We start from the raw sequence: 19,630 nt of genomic DNA on the forward strand, positions 1-19,630 counted from the left end.
GATTTACCAGTACTTTTCTACAGATTTCTTGCTCTCCTTGCAAAGAATCTTTTTGCTTTCTTTCATTTAATCTCCTCTGTTCCCCATCTTTAAGACAGGGATAACAAGAAGTCCTTTTTTTCATCTCTCCATAGCCTAACCTGCTCACATTGCAAAAATTTCCATCTTCCTTCTGTAAGTTACTACAGCCTATTGCCCAGGGCAAATGAAAACTATAAGGAAATGTGAGACAGAGGTGACTGTTAATAAGAGGAAACATCGATGTCTTACCTGTCAATGCCATTGCCAGTCGAAACTCTTCCTTCAGCATCTGGAGAACCTCTTTTGCTCCTTCTTCACCCTAGGAGGTTCGAGGACAGTATGAACTGTTAGGTGTACATATAGCTCATGAATGTAAATACAGACATGTATACATGGTGCCAACAAAGTTTTGTGCATAACTCGAGTACTTGTCATAGCAAATTTTAGATTAGACAGGCTGAATCCATACAGATACCATCGCACACACACCCCTGCGTGCGCACAGATATACATGCATATGCTAAACCCAAATAGCAAGCCTAAATATCTACAAACATAAATTTGAACTTTTTCTAACTTACTTGATAAGCCAAGCCCCAGATGAGAGGTCTTCCAATGAATACAGCTTTGGCACCAAGAGCAAGCGCTTTAAGAATGTCTGTACCTTTTCTTACCCCACCGTCTAGGAACACCTCCACCTTCCCCTCCACAGCCTCAACAATTTCAGGCAAGACATCAATCTAAAAAAGTAAAATAGGAATGTAACTTGTCCACTTGTGTACCCCTATTTAAGTGAACTCTTATGTACAGGATCCGGGATTTAAAGAAGTTAAATGAGCAATTGCATGCCTAACTATGCACAAACGATAGTTTTGTATTGAAAAACAGTAGTCACTTAGCATGTCAGCAGATATATACAAAGGTCAAATTTACTTAGAAAGTCACATAAATAGAGTAAGAGTCAGCAGGGTCACATAAAATGTCCATCTGATCCCATGACATGTATCCAACATAAGTCAGTACCAGATGTTTCAGAAGAGTATAAGGAACAGCTCCCCAGACTTCCAGGGTTCAGTAGTTTGGGGATGAAAATGAGTCACAGTCACTTTTCAAGGGGGCGGGGGGAGGCAGAATTTTTTAATGCTTCTAAGTTACAAGTAACCAACCAGGGAGTTAAGTAACATGTCCACACCATGTTCATGCCTCAAGGAGATAAGCCTCCTGAATTCAAGCCTCATGCATTAATTACAGGGCAACTGCTCCTATACCAGATAAATAGCTCCTATTCATAAAAATTAGGAAAGACAAAACTGTAAGTCAAGTACTAAGGAGACTGTGGTAGTGTGAGAAAAGGCACAAAAATCCATGTCTTTCAAATATGGATCTAATTAATTTCCTTTCTAATGGATAAAAAATTACTAGGAGATGGGGGTGAAGGAAATTTTAAAGTGCAGTTTGTTTTTAGATTTGGATTAAAATTTTCTTGAAGTTTGGCACTTGCTTTGGTTTTATTCTCTTGCCAAACATATTTTCGATTTGTTTCCATATACAGAGACCACTTTCTATATCCTGACAAATCATATCAACATTAAAGTACTATAACTACTGAAGCATGAGGCAAACCATAATTAAAACATAGATTTCCTCAATGTGTAACAACACATTAGAAATATTAACCATCTTGGGTTCAGCTCACATTCTGAAAACCTGTGAAATTAAACAGATATTTAAACTAGAAACATTTAGCATGATCTGACACAGGTATTTACATTATGAAAACTGCATTGTGAAATGTATTTCTTTGCATGCTGAAATCCAGTGAACATACCAGCTTTTATAGTGCCTTTTCCTCTGTAATGTGATATTGCAAAAGAATAACTCATAACAAGTTGTTTGCAGGTTTAATTTCTGTGCTACTGCAGTTGGCAAAAAAAAAAAATCCTATTACTTTACCATTTCTCAAAATGATGTTTTTAATATCCTTGTACATTCTTCCTGTTGGATTACCTCACACACAGAGGTAAGCCCAAGATTTTCAAATACTCTTGGTGAAACTGAGGAAAGCATTCTCAAAAGGTGACAAGAAGATAAAGAAGAAAGAATATTTATTTCGGAAGTACCAAGCACCCAGACTCTGAAAATTGAGTTGCCCTTGAGGTGTCTAAAACTGAATAGCTGCACACTCTCCAACAGCACAAAATCATGTTTCATAGAATCATAGAATGGTTTGGGTTGGGAGGGACCTTTAAGGGTCATCTAATCTAAACCTCCTGCAGGGAGTATAGAAATCTTCAACTAGATCAGGTTGCACAGAGCCCTGTCCAACCTGACCTGGAATGTTTCCAGGGATGGACCTTGTACCACCTCTCTGGTCAACCTATGTTAGTATTTCACCAACCTCATTGTAAATTTCTTCCTTCTACCTAGTCTAAATCTCCCCTTTTTTAGTTTAAAACCATCACCCTTGTCCTGTCAACTACAGGCCCTGCTAAAAGGACTGTCCCCATCTCTCATACAGGTCTCCAGGCAGCACTTAAAAGAAAAATCTCAATCTCAAAAACATCAGGAGGCCTTTGTCATACCAGTCCACTGGAATACCTAAAGACAGCCAGACAAAAGCATCTCAGAGGACAGTACCTCAGCTTAATTAACCATTTAGAAAAACATTTGTGCTGGCAGTTGTCTCTCCAATGTAGGGCTTGGCTGGTGAAGAACCAGCCAACACAACCAGGCAGTCACTGAGTGCATGTGAAGACCTAAAAAAATGAATGGATGAAGGAACAGGGCTGGGAGAATCCTCAGCTGTCTCTGAGAAGGAAAGAGCAGAACTGCTCCATGGAAGGGAGGGACGTGCCAGTGGGACAGAAGAGCTGAGCAGGTAAGACTTCATGTGCAAAACAGTCTGCAGTGAAAAAGGGCTTACCTGTCCTACTCTCCCTTCAGAAAATGATCATGGAAAACATGAGGCTGTCCATCACGGACACATTAGGAATAGTGGGCTTCAATTCTCCTTTTCATTCTCTTTTTACTTGCACAGCTTTCCCATACCAAATGAAGACGGATGAATGATGACTGGAATTTGGGGGTTTTTCCTTTGGCCAGAACACAGACTTTTTCATTTTCCTTCTATTTTTTTCCAGTTCAGAACTTCTCAAATCCCTTTTCACCTTCGGAAAAAAACACAGGGTAGCATGACAAGGAAAAGGAAAGAGGAAAAAACCATGTAATTTAACCACCCTGTACCTTTTCCAAAGGTGAAAATGTTTGAAAGGATAAAAATGGAGAGTTAATTCTGCCTTAAACTATTCTGTAACTGTAATTTTTCAGAAGTCTCCGAAGAATATTAAAAGGGAAAAACAACTGTAGAGCAACTTTCAGTGAACTGCAAGCCACAACATTGGGGTTTTTAAAAAAAAAAAAAAAGGGGGTGAGAAAGGAGAAATAAGAGAAAAATAGAAAAAAAAAAATTAAAGACTTTCCAATTTCTAGACATTTAACTAACAGTGATACGCTGTCTGAAACTGCTCTTCTAGGCTTCCATGGAGGTTGTTGCAACCAAGGACAGGATGCTCAGGTAGCTTGAAGAAACAGCCACATGTAAGTCCTCCTGTGTTTTTTTGGTTTGATCTCACCAAGGGGAAGCTTCCCCTAACTTAAAGTGCGACAGGGTAAGGCATATCTGTAGTCTTTTTCTCCAGCTACCATGTGTTCAGAACAACCAAACAAGTAGTAAAAAAAGTAGAGAAACCCAGAGACTGCTGATCCCTATTGGCACCAGTACTTACAGTTGCAGGGACCCCATCAAGCTGCCGTGCTCCATGATTTGACACCAGGATACCATTTACCCCAACTTTTACAGCTTCTTTAGCATCATCAGCTACAAAAAAAAAAAAAGACCAAAACCAACCAAACAAATAAACAAGACATGCCCTTCCATAACTGGGAACTTATTGCCACAGTGATGAAGGAAACTTTGCCATGAAAAACACCATTGCCACCTAATACAAAGCCACCTTAGGGCTTCATCATGCCAAAGTCCCATCTCAAAACAGGAAGCAGTTTTATCTTTAACCAATAAAAACATAAAAGTAGTTTGAAATGTTGGAACAGAGCATTTTACCACTTAGGATTAGGTACCACTTTGGTTGCTAGCTTTTATTTTTTCTGCTATGTCCCACAACTCATCACTTAGAAATTATTTTATTAAATAATTTTCTCCAGCCCAAAATCATTGGCATCATTACAGTAATAATCCACACCTAATAAAACCACTTCACTTCACTCAGTGCTCTTGAAGGAATGAAAATCCAGCTTCCCTTTAAGTAACATCCAACTCAAATCACAGTTAGGAGCTTACAGACAATGAACAGAGAAAGTTCAGTCTTCCTGGCCACAGGATTTCAAGTAGAATTATGTGATGACAGCCAAACAACTAGGTTAGTGACCAGTGGCTCCAGTTACTACCTAATGAAGATCAAGGTAAACATACTGTATAGCCATTAAAACATTCTGACAACTCCAGGTAGTTATTTAAGCAGCTGCTTCTGTGTGTGTCTTTGTTGCTGGGTCCCTAACCTAGCATGAGGAAAAGAAGCTTTCTCCTTTCAGTCATTTTCTGTTTTGCACAGAAACATGAACATGCACACCCCACCATAGTCTACATCAGCAAAGGAAATGCTTGCCAATTCTATGCAATGCTACAGAAATTTCCTCAGCATGAATACTTCTTCCCTGGTGCCTCTGCAAGAACATGTGCCACACCTGCCCCATGGGAAGCAGCAGAGCTACACACCCCTGAGGATCCCTTTGGCAACGATGGGCAGCGAGGTCAGCCTTCTAAGCCATTTGATGTCTTCCCAACTGATGCTTGCATCAATTGCCTCAGCTACATACACAGCCAATCCACTGTTTTCTCCAAAGTCTTTCCCTGAGGAGAATGCCAGGTCACTGCTTGAGAAGTTTTTTAATCTAAAAAAAAACAAAAAACAAACAAACACCAAACCACAAACACCAAAACAGACAAGAGAGAAAAATAGTCTAAGAAAGATTCACTGTAGCTATAAATCAGTTCCTAATGCCAATAGTCAGTATAGTGTTAAACCCCTTTGCTATAATGCCAAGCAGGAGCAAAAAATGCCTATCCTGGCATGTCAGATCCCAGTCTTTAGTCAGCTGAAACCTTTGGCTGGCAAAGCATTTGATAACAGTGGTTCAAATTTCTCTGTCCCAAGGCAAAAATCCTAGTTCATTCAGAAGAAACAGGATAAAGTCTGAATTCTAAACGTTCAGCATGACCAGCAAGTCAAAGTAGGTGATTCTCCCTCTCTATTCTGCTCTCACCTGGAGTACTCTGTCCAGCACTGGAGCCCCCAGCACAAGAAGGACATAAAAGTGTTAAAATGGGTCCAGAGGAGGGCCATGAAGATGATCAGAGGGCTGGAAAATCTCTCATAAAGACAGGCTGGGAGAGCTGAAGTTGTTCAGCTTAGAGGAAAGAAGCCTCTGGGGAGACCTTATTGAAGCTTTCCAGTATGCGAAAGATAGCTAGAAAGTGACTTTTTATAAAGCATGTAGTGATAAGATGAGGGTTAATGGCTTCAGAATGGAAGAAGCTATATTTAGGTTAGACATTAGGAGGAAATTCTTTACCATGAGGGTAGTGAGGCACTGGAACAGTCTGTCCACAGACACTGTGGCACTTGAACCCTAGAAGTGTCCAAAGCCAGGTTGGATCACAGAATCACAGAATGTTAGGGGCTGGAAGGAACCTTGAAAGATCATCTACTCCAACCCCCCTGCCAGAGCAGGATCACCTATGCAAGATCACACAGGAACACATCCAGGTGGGTTTTGACTATTTCTAGAGAAGGAGACTCCGCAATCCCCCATGACAGCCTGCTCCAGTGTTCTGTTACCCTCACAGTGAACAAATTTTATCTCCTGTTTACATGGAACTTCCTATGCCTCAACTTCCACCCACTGCCCCTTGTCCTGTCATTGAGCTTCACCGAGAAGAGCCTGACTCCATCCTCTTGGCACTTACCCTTTACCTATTTATAAACATTAATGAGGTCACCCCTTAGTCCCTTCCTCCTCACCAAGCTAAAGAGCCCCAGCTCCTTCAGTCTCTCCTCATAAGGAAGATGTTCCACTCCCTTAATCATTTTTGTGGCTCTGCATTGGAGTCTTTCAAGCAATTCCCTGTCCTTGAACTAAGGGGCCTTCAGCAACCTGTTCTAGTAGGGGGTGTGCCTTCCCATGGTAGGGGGGTTGGAACTAGATGATCTTCAAGACCCTTTCCAACTCAAATCCATTCTATGGGTCTATGATTCTACAAAATCCACAGCCCAGAGGAAAACCCAGCAGTGAGAGCACTAATTTGGGCTTAAGACTCTGTCCTCCTGTGTGACTTTGAACACAACAGTCAGCCACTCTTCTTGCCCCAATTTCTCACCATAAAATAGGAAAACAGTATCTGCCAGGAGCATCATGAGGATAAATGCACCATAGGATGTGGGACATTCAGGTTCTAGAGCAGTACAGGCTGGAACTTTAATCTTGTTTTACATAATACAGGATCTACTTACCAGCAAAAATCCCCTTAACCTTCATGCAGCAAATTTGGGGTTGTTTTTCCTTTTCCCAAATCTAAGGGGTTCATTTACTGGAGGAACAGGGGATCAGATAGGTGTGAGAGGAGGAGGAGGAAGGGAAACTTTGTTAAGCCTGTGAATTTGATGGATCTACGTGAAGCCTTGCAAAGAATTCAGAATTTTCATCTGTCCAACAAGACCAACACTCTGCTGGTTTACGTTGTGTCTTTTTTGTATGTTTCCTTGTAAAATGCAAGGGGGAGAAATGAAGTTTGTATGAAAACATTTGACATCATTTACTCTTTAGCACCATACCAATCTCACAGGTTCTAGGAACTGGATGGTAAGTGACAACCCCTGTGTCAAAGAGTCCTTACTAGACAAAGCAGAAGAAGGGGGAAAGAGGGAAAGTGGAGAAATTCAGGCTGTGCTGGTACGAGAAAGCTGAAGCAGACCCATGAGCTCACAAGCATTAGACTGCCATCAGCAACATCAGTACCAACAAAGACAACCATGTCCTACACAAGGCTTACTGCTCTGTCCTGTGGAAACTGTCTCATTCCACATTGCACTATTTTATACTCATATTCCACATTTTGGGAAACTCATGAGGTTTTTTTCTTGCATGGAAACTGGCTAGTTTCACTGCTGATTTCATGCCTGCAACAAGCAGCACTTCACGTGGCTTTTGTGTTCAGATCCAGGTCCAGAAGAATATGAGAAAATAGCAGGCTCTCAGCAAGATGCAGCTTTTTAGCTGCCGGTTTGTGGAGGGTGGGGTACTCAGAGGAAAACAGAACCATGGATAAGATTATATAAATAACTGTTTTTCTTGGCCAGTGAAACACAAATCAACACTTGAATGAATGTTGCCTTACATACATTTCCAAGCACAATGGCACCTTGTTGTCGCTTTGAAACTTTGTTGAAAATCTGAAGCCAAGAAAAAGTTATCACATAACTGAGCAGAGCCCAATCTAAGAGAGCTTCACCACCCACTCTGCAACAAAACACTGTCCAAGTGTCATTGTGAATCTGAAGTGATTCACAGAATTAACAAGGTTGGAAAAGACCTCAGAACTTTCTCCTCAAGCCTAAACTTTCCCCAGTACAGCTTGAGACTGTGTCCTCTTGTTCTGTTGATGGTTGCATGGGAGAAGAGACCAACCTCCACCTGGCTACAACCTCCCTTCAGGTAGTTGTAGATGGCAATAAGGGCTCCCCTGAGCCTCCTCTTCTCCAGTCTAAAAAACTCCAGCTCCCTCAGCCTCTCCTCATAGGGCTTGTGCTCCAGACCTCTCACCAGCCTTGTTCCCCTTCTTTGGACATGTTCCAGCAACTCAACATCTTTCTTAAACTGAGGGGCCCAGAACTGGACACAGGACTCAAGGTGTGGCCTAACCAGTGCTGAGTACAGGGGCACAATGACTTCCCTGCTCCTGCTGGCCACACTATTTCTCCTGCAGGCCAGGATGCCACTGGCCTTCTTGGCCACCTGGGCACACTGCTGGCTCATGTTCAGCCAGCTCTCAACCAGCACCCCCAGGTCCTGCATGGAGTTGCTGTGACCGAAGTGAAGCATCCATCACTTGGACTTGTTGAATGCCATCATGTTGGACTCTGCCCATCTGTCCAGCCTGTCAAGGTCCCTCTGCAGAACCCTCCCACCCTCTAACAGATCAACACCTGCTGCCAACTTGGTGTCATCTGCAAACTTACTAACGGTGGACTCAATCCCCTTGTCCAGATCATCCGTAAAGATACTGAATAGGACTGGGCCCAACACTGATCCCTGGGGGACACCACTAGTGACTGGCTGCCAGCTGGATGTGGCACCATTCACCACCACTCTCTGGGCTCGGCCCTCTAGCCAGTTCCTAACCCAGCACAGAGTGCTGCTGTCCAAGCCACGGGCTGACAGCTTGGCCAGGAGTTTGCTGTGGGGGACAGTGTCAAAGGTCTTGCTGAAGTCCAGGTAGACTACATCCACAGCCTTCCCCACATCCACCAGGTGGGTCACCTGATCATAAAAGGAGATCAGGTTGGTAAGGCAGGACCTGCCCTTCCTAAATCCATGTTGGCTGGGCCTGATCCCTTGGCCACCCTGCAGGTGCACTGTGGTTGCCCCCAAGATGATCTGCTCCATAATCTTTCCTGACACTGAGGCGAGGCTGACAGGCTGTAATTTGCAGGTTCCTCCGTCTGACCCTTCTTGTGGATGGGCATCACATTGGCCAGCCTCCAGTCATGTGGGACCTCTCCAGTGAGCCAGGACTGGTGGTAAATGGTGGAGATCGTCTTGGCCAGCTCATCTGCCAGCTCTCTCAGCACCCTAGGATGGATCCCATCTGGTCCCATGGACTTGCGAGTATCCAAGTGGCTCACCAAGTCCCTAACTACTTCCTCATGAATTTCATCAGGATTATACTGCTCCCTGACCCTATCTACCAGTTCAGGAGGCAGGCTATCCTGAAGTCCTCCTGCCTTACTGTTCAAAATTCAGTCAAGGAAGGTATTTAGTACCTCAGCCTTTTCCTCATCTTTAGTTACAATGTTTCCCTCCAGGTCCAATAAAGAGTGGAGGTTCTTCTTGCCTCTCTTTTTAGCATTAATATATTTATAACAATGCTTTTCATTGTTTTCCACAGCAGTGGCCAGCTTAAGTTCTAACTGGGCTTTTGCCTCTCTATTTTTTCTCCTACATGATCTAACAATGTCCTTAAACATATCACAAGTTGCTTCCCCCCATTTCCAAAGGCAATACACCCTCTTTTTTCCCCCTAATTCCTTCAAGAGCTGCTTGCTCCTCCAGGCCGGTTGCCTTCCCTACTGGCTCATCTTTCAGCTCATGGGCACAGCCTGTTCCTGTGCCTTCAAGAGCTCCGGTTTGAAGTAGGTCCAACCATCCCGGACCCTTTTGTTCTTCAGGGCTGCTACCCAGGGTACTCTCCAAATCAGTTGTTTAAATAAGCTGAAGTCTGCCCTCTGGAAGTCCAGAGTGAGGATTCTGTTATTGCTCCTCCTTATTTCCCTGCATATTGAAAACTCCACTATCTCATGGTTGCTGCACCCTAGACAGCCTCCTACCATCATATCTCTCACCAGCCCTTCTCTATTTGAGATCAGCAGGTCAAGCAGGGCCTGACCCCTGGGAGGCTCACTTAACAGCTGCATCAGGAAGCTGTCGTCCATACACTCTAAGAATCTTCCGGACTGCCTCCTCTATGCTGAGTTAAGTTCCCAGCAGATGTCTGGCAGGTTAAAGTCACCCACGAAGAGAAGGTCTGATAACCTTGAGACATCCTCCAGTTGCTTGTAGAATATTTCATCAGCCTCTTCATCCTGGTTGGATGGTCTATAACAGACTCCAATCAGGATGCCAGTTTTGTTAGCCCTTCCTCTGATTTTAACCCACAGGCACTCAATCCTTTCATCCTCTACCTCAAGTTCTGTGGCATCAAGAGATTCCCTAATATACAGAGCCACCCTTCCTCCTCTTCTCCCTCACCTGTAAAGAGCTTGTAACCATCCAGTGCAGTACTCCAATTGTGTGAATCATCCCACCACGTTTCTGTAATGGCAACTACGTTGTAATTTTCCTGGTGAGCCAAGACTTCCAGTTCCTCTTGTTTGTTACCCATACTGCATGCATTGGTGTACATGCACTTCAGTTGGGCTGCTGATTTCTCATCTAACTCTAGTTTATGTCCCTCTCTCCTCTCCAGAGAGACTGGTTTCATCACCCACCCTCTTTAAACCTAGTTTAAAGCCCTCCCAATGAGCCCTGCCAGCTCAAGTGCTAGTACCCTCTTGCCCTTTCTACATAGATTCACTCCATCTAGGTTCAGCAGGTCAGGTACAGTAAAAGTTGCCCCTTGATCAAAGAACCCAAAATTCTGCTGCTGGCACCCTCCCTTGAGCCATTTATTGATGGCGTGGGTTCTTCTGTTCCTTTCAGTGAGGGAACTGAGGGAACTGAGCAGAACACCCTGTGAGCTCCTGCCCCACCAATCAATTATCTGAGAGCCTTGAACTCCTTTTTGATTGTCCTGGTGCCCTTCTTATCAATCTCATCGCTTCCAGCTTGGATTACCAGCAATGGGTAATAGTCAGAGGGCTGTGTTAGCTTTGGTAGTCTCCTGGTGATATCCCTTACCCGGGCCCGAGGTAGGCTGCAGACTTCCCTGTGAGATGGGTCAGGACAACATATAAGACCCTCTGTGCCCCTCAGGAGCAAGTCACCAACAACAATTGCACTTTTCTTTTTCTTTATGGCACTAGTCCTGATGGTTGGTGGGGACCGATTCGCTTTAAGCATCCCCTTAGATGGTTCCTCTTCTCTCTTCTCATCCACACTGCCCTCAACCTGCAGGGCCTCATACTTATTGTGCAAGGGCAATGGGGAGGTGAAGAGGCTGGGATGGATTCCCCAATGTGTCTCCTAAGAGGGACCTGTTTCCATGCCTCTCTTTTTCTGGGGATGCTTCCATCAACAGGGGAGGTCTGCAAAGCCTCATATGTAACTCCCTTTCACATTCCCTTATAGTCCTGAGTCTTAATACATCATCCTTTAGCTCAGCCACCAGATTGAGAAGATAATTCACTTCATCACACCTCACACAGGTGTTGCCTCCTTCACCCTCCATTCCAAGTGCCAGGCTCCAGCACTCTCTGCAGCTAGCAGCCTGGACACCTGCATGCTTGTGTGCCAGCTCTCTCTGGGGACCTACCATTTTTCTAGTAGCCTTTGGCCGAGTCATTACCATGGCTGGATCTCTTCGGGTAGGCGAAATTAAGTTTGGGGGTTTTTGTTGTTAAATATGTATATTCCACCTGACTACTATATTTTGCCCAAGCTACCACAGAGGCTTCTGCACTCTGTCGGCTGACCCAGCACACGCCGCTAGCTGCGATCCAGCCAGAAGGTTCTCTTGCCAAATGGGAGTCGTGTGGCTCTGCTCTGCCTCGTTTAAATTTCCCATGGCTGATGTCACCCTCTCGAGCAGGCATGCTTGATTACTCCAACTTCACATTATTTTATATCATTCACTCAAATCACAGCTCTGTCAGGTGGGGTTAAAGTGTTTCAGAAATACTCTATCACCTTCCTCAAATGTTTTGGGACTATTGACTTCTTTTTTTTCTTTTTTTTTTTACAGAAAATGAGTGTGCCTCAATAATGCTTTGGCAATCACAGATCTAGAGCAGGATTACTATACAAGACATGCATATCACTGTACTACATTTTAGTGTTAGATGTGTCAAGGAATCTTTTCTAGTGTTTTCCTCAAAAGTTTATACTTTAACACTGAAATCATAGTTAAGGTTGTTCTGTCATCTTTCATCATACTATTCATTAGCTTCAAGTACAAGCACAGGGGGGAGATCCAACACGTCATGTTCTGAAGGGTTTTTTGCCTGCAAAGTGAAGAATCAGATTTATTGCACAGTCCCATGTCTTGCCTGTAGTTTGAATTGTATGAAAAAGAGGAGACCTCAGGGTGTGATATTATGTTTCTTGCTAAGTACATATTACATACAGGATATACATAATGTAATTTAACAGTCTTAGGAGACACAGGAGGAGCATTTCAGACCCACTGATAATTTTCAAAGCTTGCTTTCAATGAGAATGCAAATCAAAGTTAATCTGCTTCAAGACATGGTCAGCTCTCCTTTTTATTTTTAGTGTCTTTCCATTTTTGTGTTCATTTGCAGGTTCTGAAAGCAGCAGACATTAGTCTTAATATATGTCATGGCAGACTGCAGTCACTACTAACCCCTACTTGCAAGACTCTCACAAGTTTTTTAGCTCCATTTTGCAAACCCGTACATTTCCGTATCTGAATAAAAGAAGAGTTGAAGTTGCTTGGAAAGGGGCTCTGTGGTCACTAGCGACACAGCCCTAGACCCCTTGCAGCATCACAGGGTAACATAGATTAGAAGGGCCTATAACATCACTTGGAAGGGACCTTTGCTGCGTTTAGTCCAGACCCCCATTCAGAGCATAGCCAACTCTGCAGCTGAATCTATGTTCAAAGTGAGAGCAGATTACACAGGGTTGTGTCCAGCTGAGTTTTGAAGATGTCCAAGAATATTGTTGACAGACATACAAGGAAATGCCCCATGCCTCTAACTTTGCCAGTTTGCAGCCCCATGTTGCCTAGCACATGGTCTCTTTTAAAGTCTACAGACAACTGTGAAAGTGTAGCTTTGACCCAATGCTGTTCATAGCACGAGCACAGTAAGAGATGATACGAGCACAGTAAGAGATGATACGAGCACAGTAAGAGATGATACGAGCACAGTAAGAGATGATACGAGCACAGTTCCTTGGTGTTCATGCCCAGTGCAGCGTGTGGCACCTTGAAGAAATTCCTTGTTCCAAAGACAAATTTCTCCCACCGCACCTCATGGTGACCATGGCACTGCACATACCTGTTCTACATCCCACCAGCAGACACCTACCTGAGGTGAGGAGGAAGCTGAAACTTGTTGCGCACGTCATCGATGCGCCTGCCAAGGAACGGTGCGTCCACTGTCACAAAGATACCTTTGTAGCCTGCTCTCTCTGCACGCTTCACAAGGGATTTGGTAACCTCCCGGTCTTTGTACACATAAAGCTGCAGCCAGTGAAGGCCAGCTGGAGCTGCTTCAGCCACTTCTTCAATGGAAGAAGTGGCCCAGGAGCTCAGCATCATCCCTGTCCCCATTGCATGGCAGGCTGAGGAAACACAAAGTTATATTCAAGATTAGAGAAGCTTCTGTGTTTATCCAAAACAGGATCACTTGGCTTGGGAGAGTATCAGTGCGTAGAATGTCACCCTGCCACTCCCCAGAGTTTTCACACTTTCAGCCTTTCAGGGAATGCTGCACTAATAGCAGCTACTAACAGTGTGGGGCTGCTGCAAAAGTTCTCCAGCTTGTAGGCACACTGCTGGTGACACTTGTCTGTATGCTGTTGGAATGATCCCCGCTCCAATACTGGAAATAAAAGATATTTCCTGTGCAACCTGATCTAGGCAATTCTGCTTTAGCAGGGGTTAAACCAGATGATCTCCAGACATCCCTTCCAATCACCACTATTCTGTGATTACTGTATCTGTGATCATGATGATATAATCCAACTAAGCCTAACCCATATTAATAATTCTCTATCCTATGAGGAGTCTGTTTTTAAGCCCCCAGCATCTGGCCTACTTGTCAAAAATTTTGGCACACATATTTAAGGGCATAGGAGTTTTAAATTATATTTAAGGCTTCCAGCTTCTTGAACACTGCCACAATGCTGCAGGTAAGTGTTTAAGACCTGTGATTCTCAATATTGCTCTTCATCTCTCCTCAAAACTATCACAGAGGCTCCCTTTAACATTTTTATCATGGTATTTTGGCTGCTTTCTCCCACCCTCAAAATGGTCACTGGCATTAAACCTATGCTCTTTAAGTAAATGCCAGTTGTCAACCCTACTGGGTGTTTCATGGTATAATGAATGCAGCCCAGCAAACAACATTATCTAAAGACTTAAAAGGGAAGTTCTTTGCTTTAGCATTTTCACCTCCTGTCTCTTGATTGGAAGGAGAGGGACCCCACACTCATTTTGTCTCCACCAGGATGCCAAAAACAAATACAAAAGGTGAGCAGACACAACAGACAAGTGCCCAAAGTCTCTGCTGAGGCCAAAAGGGATGGATGCTTATACTGAACATATTTTGGCCTCTCCTCCTTTACTTTCAAAAATCTGTGGAGCAAAATCATGCCCAAGGTGTAGCCCCAAGGTTAAATGTGATCTAACAGTCCCAGATGTGGTCAGACAGAGGCTCTGTGCCCACTGCCTTGCCAGGGAGATTCCCAACCCTGGCTGTGCTACAAACCAGCTGACCTCCTATGATGAGATTATAAATCTACCACTTAGTCTTTTTGAGTATCTGTCACTTACTGTAAAATAAAGGAAAACACACTGTAAAACTCAAAAATATTATACAAAGCTTTATTCTCTTAGTCTACCATAGTATGCATATTCATAATGTAAATGGGGCTCTGTTTCAAAACATCATCTCTGGCCCATCAAGGAATTAAAAGGTGGTCTTTATGAGAAGATTTTATTAAATAAGGATTACAAGTCTCTGAGAGTGGAAACTTATGAACAGCTCATTCAAACAAATTGGTTACACCCTCCCAGGGCCACCAGGCAGCTTTCAACCATTTGGAATAGAGTAGAAACAATCCTAAACTCTACATTGCAGTCATTTCACTTAAAATTCTAGAAAAAAGTGTGCTCTCACAGATTAAGTACCTAGAAATTAGTTTCTTCTGCAGAACTCATGATGAATGGCTAATGTCCTGTTAAAAATCAGTTGTGGTGGGTTACCACAACCCACCGCATTAAGTGATTTGTCAAATCAAGAGTATTAAGTGATACTAAGAAACAAGGGCTCTGCATTCCTGTTGCTCTGTCAAATATGAGTTCATGAATGCGAGGGAGGGTTGCTAACCCAATAATTGCAAAACCCTCAGATCAGATAAGGGAAAAATGCAAATGTTATGGCTCAATTTGCCTTTAGGTATCCATTTATTTCCATTCTTCCTTTTATTCTCCAGTCTACCTCTACAGCCCTGTGGACACAAAAAGAGTGGCAAAAGGCAAAATTAAAATGGAAGTGGCACCAAGAAATATGTTAGGTAAGTAGAAGATCTAAAATACAAAATGCCACCATGTCTTTTCCATTTAGCTGTATACAGATAGGGAAAACGATGTTTTAATCTGATTTAAGATTAGATTTAAGAGGTTTGGTTCAATCAGAGTTCAACTGTCTCAGACTGGGTTATGGCATTTCCATGAAAGCCATGCTTACAAAATTCCCTTTGCCTGCCCTGCAAAGTTCAGGACTCTTGGGTGGAGAACCAGCTCAACACTCACATTTTAGATCTGCATGGTCAAATCCAGAGTTCACACACAAGAAAAAAAATTCAGTTTTAGAGATTCCAGGTTCCAGTTTTGGTTGATTTGTGCTTTACGTTGATCATTCCAAAGCTTATTTTCACAATTTTCTAGACTTTCAAAAGCAAACATACGTAGTCCTGAAGTATTTCCATTTTCCTACCTTAAATCAGGTTTTGCTAAAAATACACTCCCATTTGTGCACTTATAGCTGCAGTTGAAGGAAACAGAAGCAACTAAATTCCTACACAGCTGTATTTTACACTTACATTCTGAGGGTGCTGCAAATACCTCTGTTTATTAAAAATCAGTATAAATCAGATCCCAAGCACCGCCCAAACCATGTCTCCCTTTGTACTGCAGGTTCCCACTGAGGTCAATGACAGTGCAGAGACCATGGCATTAGCCACATACAAGAGGCTGGGGAAGTTTTTGACATCAGGAAAGTAAAGCTTTGAGCTCTTTGTACCCTACCTTGTTTCAGTCTCAAATGCAACTAGAACTGGGTGGGGTGCCTGGGAAAGGGGACATTCACAGCTTTTGTTCCATGGCTCCTTGAGCAGGTGCAGATTTCACTACCCTACTGCTACCTGCTCACACTTAGTCTCACAAGCAAGGACATACTTTCTCACCAAGGAACATAAGCCTCAGCAAAATGGGGCTTTTCACACTCTTGGGGAACTCAGCTGAAGTATTTTACATAGCAACAAATAAAAGCTGACCATGGGACAGGACCCACTCGTTAAGTCCACAGGAGAACAGAGCAGTAATGGTTATTAGCCCATTTTTTTTTTCATCCTGAAACCTCAATCTCCTTCCCTCCTCTGATTAGACATAATTTTTTAAAGTGGTTCAGGAAGGGTATGGAATTTGTCCCTGTGGGCAGCTCAGAGGCAATGTACTTCAGGGGGTAGCACTGGAGAAGAGCCCAGTTTAAGCTTACATATTTTGTCAGGATTACTTTGTACAGGAATGGGAACCTTTTCCTCTGGCTGTGTAAACTCCCATAATTTCCCTTTTAGGGGCATCTCCAAGGCACGTCAACCAAACGGCCCCACTATGGTTGTTCTTCCTTGAATCCATTGGTGGATCCATGGTCTCCAAGTTAGGGGACAGACAACATAGCTTGGGATCAACACAATATCCTTTTGACATGGTGGTATTTCACAACAGAAACAGCTATACTCTTGAAGCTGCATCTTCTAAAAACCAGAGATGTTTGAAGTACTTAACATGACTCTCTTGAAGAAACACAATTGGCTGAGAAATACCCTGCCCAGCTTCACCTCGCTTACCCCTTACAAAACACTGCGTGCAAGCTGTGCCTACAATCATTTTGTTGACACAATGCATTTTGTCAGTCAGGCCAAAGGCTGCAGGCAGCAGGAAAAGATGAGTCGCCAAAATGGATCTGGCTGGGCTAGGAGGGCTGTCATGACAGGCTGCCTGTGTACACTCAAACTGAAAAAGCCTCTGGCCATGCCAGTTTCTGGGGACAGTCAGGGTCAGGTCAGTACAGGCCATGTTTTCTCATGTGAGTATTGTCCTCCTAATGACCCCAAAATAGCCATACCTCAAAATTAACATATCGGGGCGGGGAGAACATCACATAGGTAACAGGTGAAAGATTGGTACAAAGTCCTGCTACTTCCACTATGACTGAGCACAAAAAATTAGCAGATCACAAACTTCCTCCTTCACACTCAAGAATGTGTCCAATGAGCACAAGCAACCTGAATTCAGATGCTCAGCAGTACTAAAGCAAAAAATATGGCAGAATTCTATTATGAGCCAGAGGAACAAAGGCATTGTTGCCTCTCTAATGGAAACGCTAAAGCTGCCAGCAGATCAACAGAGGAGGAAGAAAGGGCTTTTCAGTCAATATTCCTATCCTCTCTTTGGCAAAGCAAATGGTGTAGCCACATCACAGATGATGCCAAAACTTCTTGTGTCAGCAGTGACTCAGAAAGTTCTTTGAGAGCAATTGCAAAGGGTAAACATAAAACCAGCTACTATTCCATTTTCAAAAGATCTGGTCAAAAACACTCAGGCTGTTCAGCCTTGTTTTCTGCAAGCCAGAGAGAAGACAGGTAGATATAAGGCAATGCATCAGTAAGGCAGCATTTTGTAATTAGCAGCAATACAAACGGAACAGCACTCTCAAAATAATATCACAGTATCACAGTATAACTAAGGTTGGAAGAGACCCCAAGGATCATCAAGTCCAACCTGTCCCAACAGACCTCACAACTAGACCATGGCACCAAGTGCCATGTCCAATCTCCCCTTGAACACCTCCAGGGACGGTGACTCCACCACCTCCCTGGGCAGCCCATTCCAATGACGAATGACTCGCTCAGTGAAGAACTTTTTCCTCACCTCGAGTCTAAACCTCCCCTGGCACAGCTTGAGACTGTGTCCCCTTGTTCTGGTGCTGGTTGCCTGGGAGAAGAGACCAACCCCGTCCTGTCTACAACCTTTCAGGTAGTTGTAGAGGGCAATGAGGTCACCCCTGATCCTTCTCTCCTCCAGGCTAAACAATCCCAGCTCCCTCAGCCTCTCCTCACAGGGCTGTGCTCAAGGCCTCTCCCCAGCCTTGTTGCCCTTCTCTGGACACGTTCAAGTGTCTCGATGTCCTTCTTAAACTGAGGGGCTACATATACGTTTATCACCAATTAAGGCTTAAGAAAAGCTACTTCTTACTCGGCACAAGGTTTTGTTTATTTGAAGGTAGGCTCTATTTACAGAGCCACGAGTTCTATTGCACTTGCACAGAGACAACACAGGTATCACACTGGTTGCAAGCACAGCGTGAAGTCAGAATGACAGTGAATGTCCTTGCATGGAGGAATAGTGAACTTCCTGATGGACAAGCAGGAGAAAAAAAAAAAATCAATCACGTAGAATCTGAGTTCTGTTGAAAAGTGTTCAGAGACCAGCCCTTTGCTCTTTAGCAGCGGCTAAGATTATTCATCAAATTTGGCAAATATTTTTAGTTAAAGAAGCTGAAATTGGAATGGGTAAGATGAGAAAAACTCACCTAATTCAAAATGTCATGTGTTGATATTTTCAAAGTGGAATGTTTTCTTCTGAGCTAACACTTTTGTTTCAAAACAGGAGTGTAGTTAAAAGAATTAGCTAGTAGGAAAATGAAATAAAACATTGTGTTTTGGATGAAACCAAACATTTCAGTTAATCCAAAACAATTTTTCTCCCAATTTTTCAGTTTCTTCTGAACAGAAAATCCATTATTTGGAAAACTGCCACGTACACTGATGAACTACAACTGAAATGTTAGGGAATATACTTGAAGAAAGACCTGGAAAAACTGGGACAACTGCCAAAGTCCATGAAGTTGTTTCAAGGACAAGAGAGCTTTCTCTGTAAGTAAGGACTCCAGGTTCATAGGCATGTCAAATAAAAGTAAGTAGCAACCTTAATACTGCCTATATAGACAAGTATTTTTGTGTGTGTATTTTTTGGTTGGTTTGTTTTGTTGTTTTTGTTGGTTTTGGTTTTAAAGTCTAGCTAACAGGAATATAAATTAAACAAGGTTTGAAGCTGTACAAGTTTTGACCATGCTTATGGCTTTACTCTGCTCAGGGTGGACTTGCTCAACCTTTGCAACAACTTCAGTTGTGGTGGATAGCCTGTCATTGGCTACTTCAAAATTGCAATTGAACATTTTCCCCGCAAAAGATCCCTTACTATTGAAATAGATTTGCCAGTGAAGGTGTGTTTAAGGCAAGTCACCAAGCTTTGCCCTTTTGGGTAAGATGCACACTCCTCTCCATGAGCTTGGTTGCTGCAGGAGAACATCCCTTTAGAACCAGCACCAACAAGCCCTCAAGTGAAGGATTATGAAGACAGGAATTTTTACCTAACAAGACAACCCATGACATGCCCTTGTCACTGAGAAGACACTTACACTGTTCTCGGGGGGCAAACCTACTGGAAGAGCAGAGTTGAAATTAAAACACTATCACTCATTGGGATCAGGCATCATCCCCAAAATACGAAACAGCAGGGGAAGGAATTGTTACTGCTGCCTGCACCACACTGCTCTGCAGGTACAAT

The 19,630-nt window shown here is 43.3% G+C and overlaps 1 protein-coding gene across 1 annotated transcript in view; it reads right to left on the bottom strand.

Moving 5' to 3' along the window:
- Positions 1–19,630, bottom strand: part of HAO1 (hydroxyacid oxidase 1) — a 32,895-nt gene that overhangs the window by 1,506 nt on the left and 11,759 nt on the right. The window contains exons 3-7 of the mRNA XM_009906882.2: positions 13,083–13,338; positions 4,814–4,989; positions 3,807–3,898; positions 603–761; positions 271–340 (exon numbers count right to left, since the gene is read on the bottom strand). Coding sequence (XP_009905184.1) covers positions 271–340; positions 603–761; positions 3,807–3,898; positions 4,814–4,989; positions 13,083–13,338 — 753 coding nt within the window. The remainder of the gene's footprint in view (positions 1–270; positions 341–602; positions 762–3,806; positions 3,899–4,813; positions 4,990–13,082; positions 13,339–19,630) is intronic.

The sequence above is a fragment of the Dryobates pubescens genome, chromosome 3 (assembly GCF_014839835.1).
Source record: "Dryobates pubescens isolate bDryPub1 chromosome 3, bDryPub1.pri, whole genome shotgun sequence".
NCBI classification, from domain to species: domain Eukaryota; kingdom Metazoa; phylum Chordata; class Aves; order Piciformes; family Picidae; genus Dryobates; species Dryobates pubescens.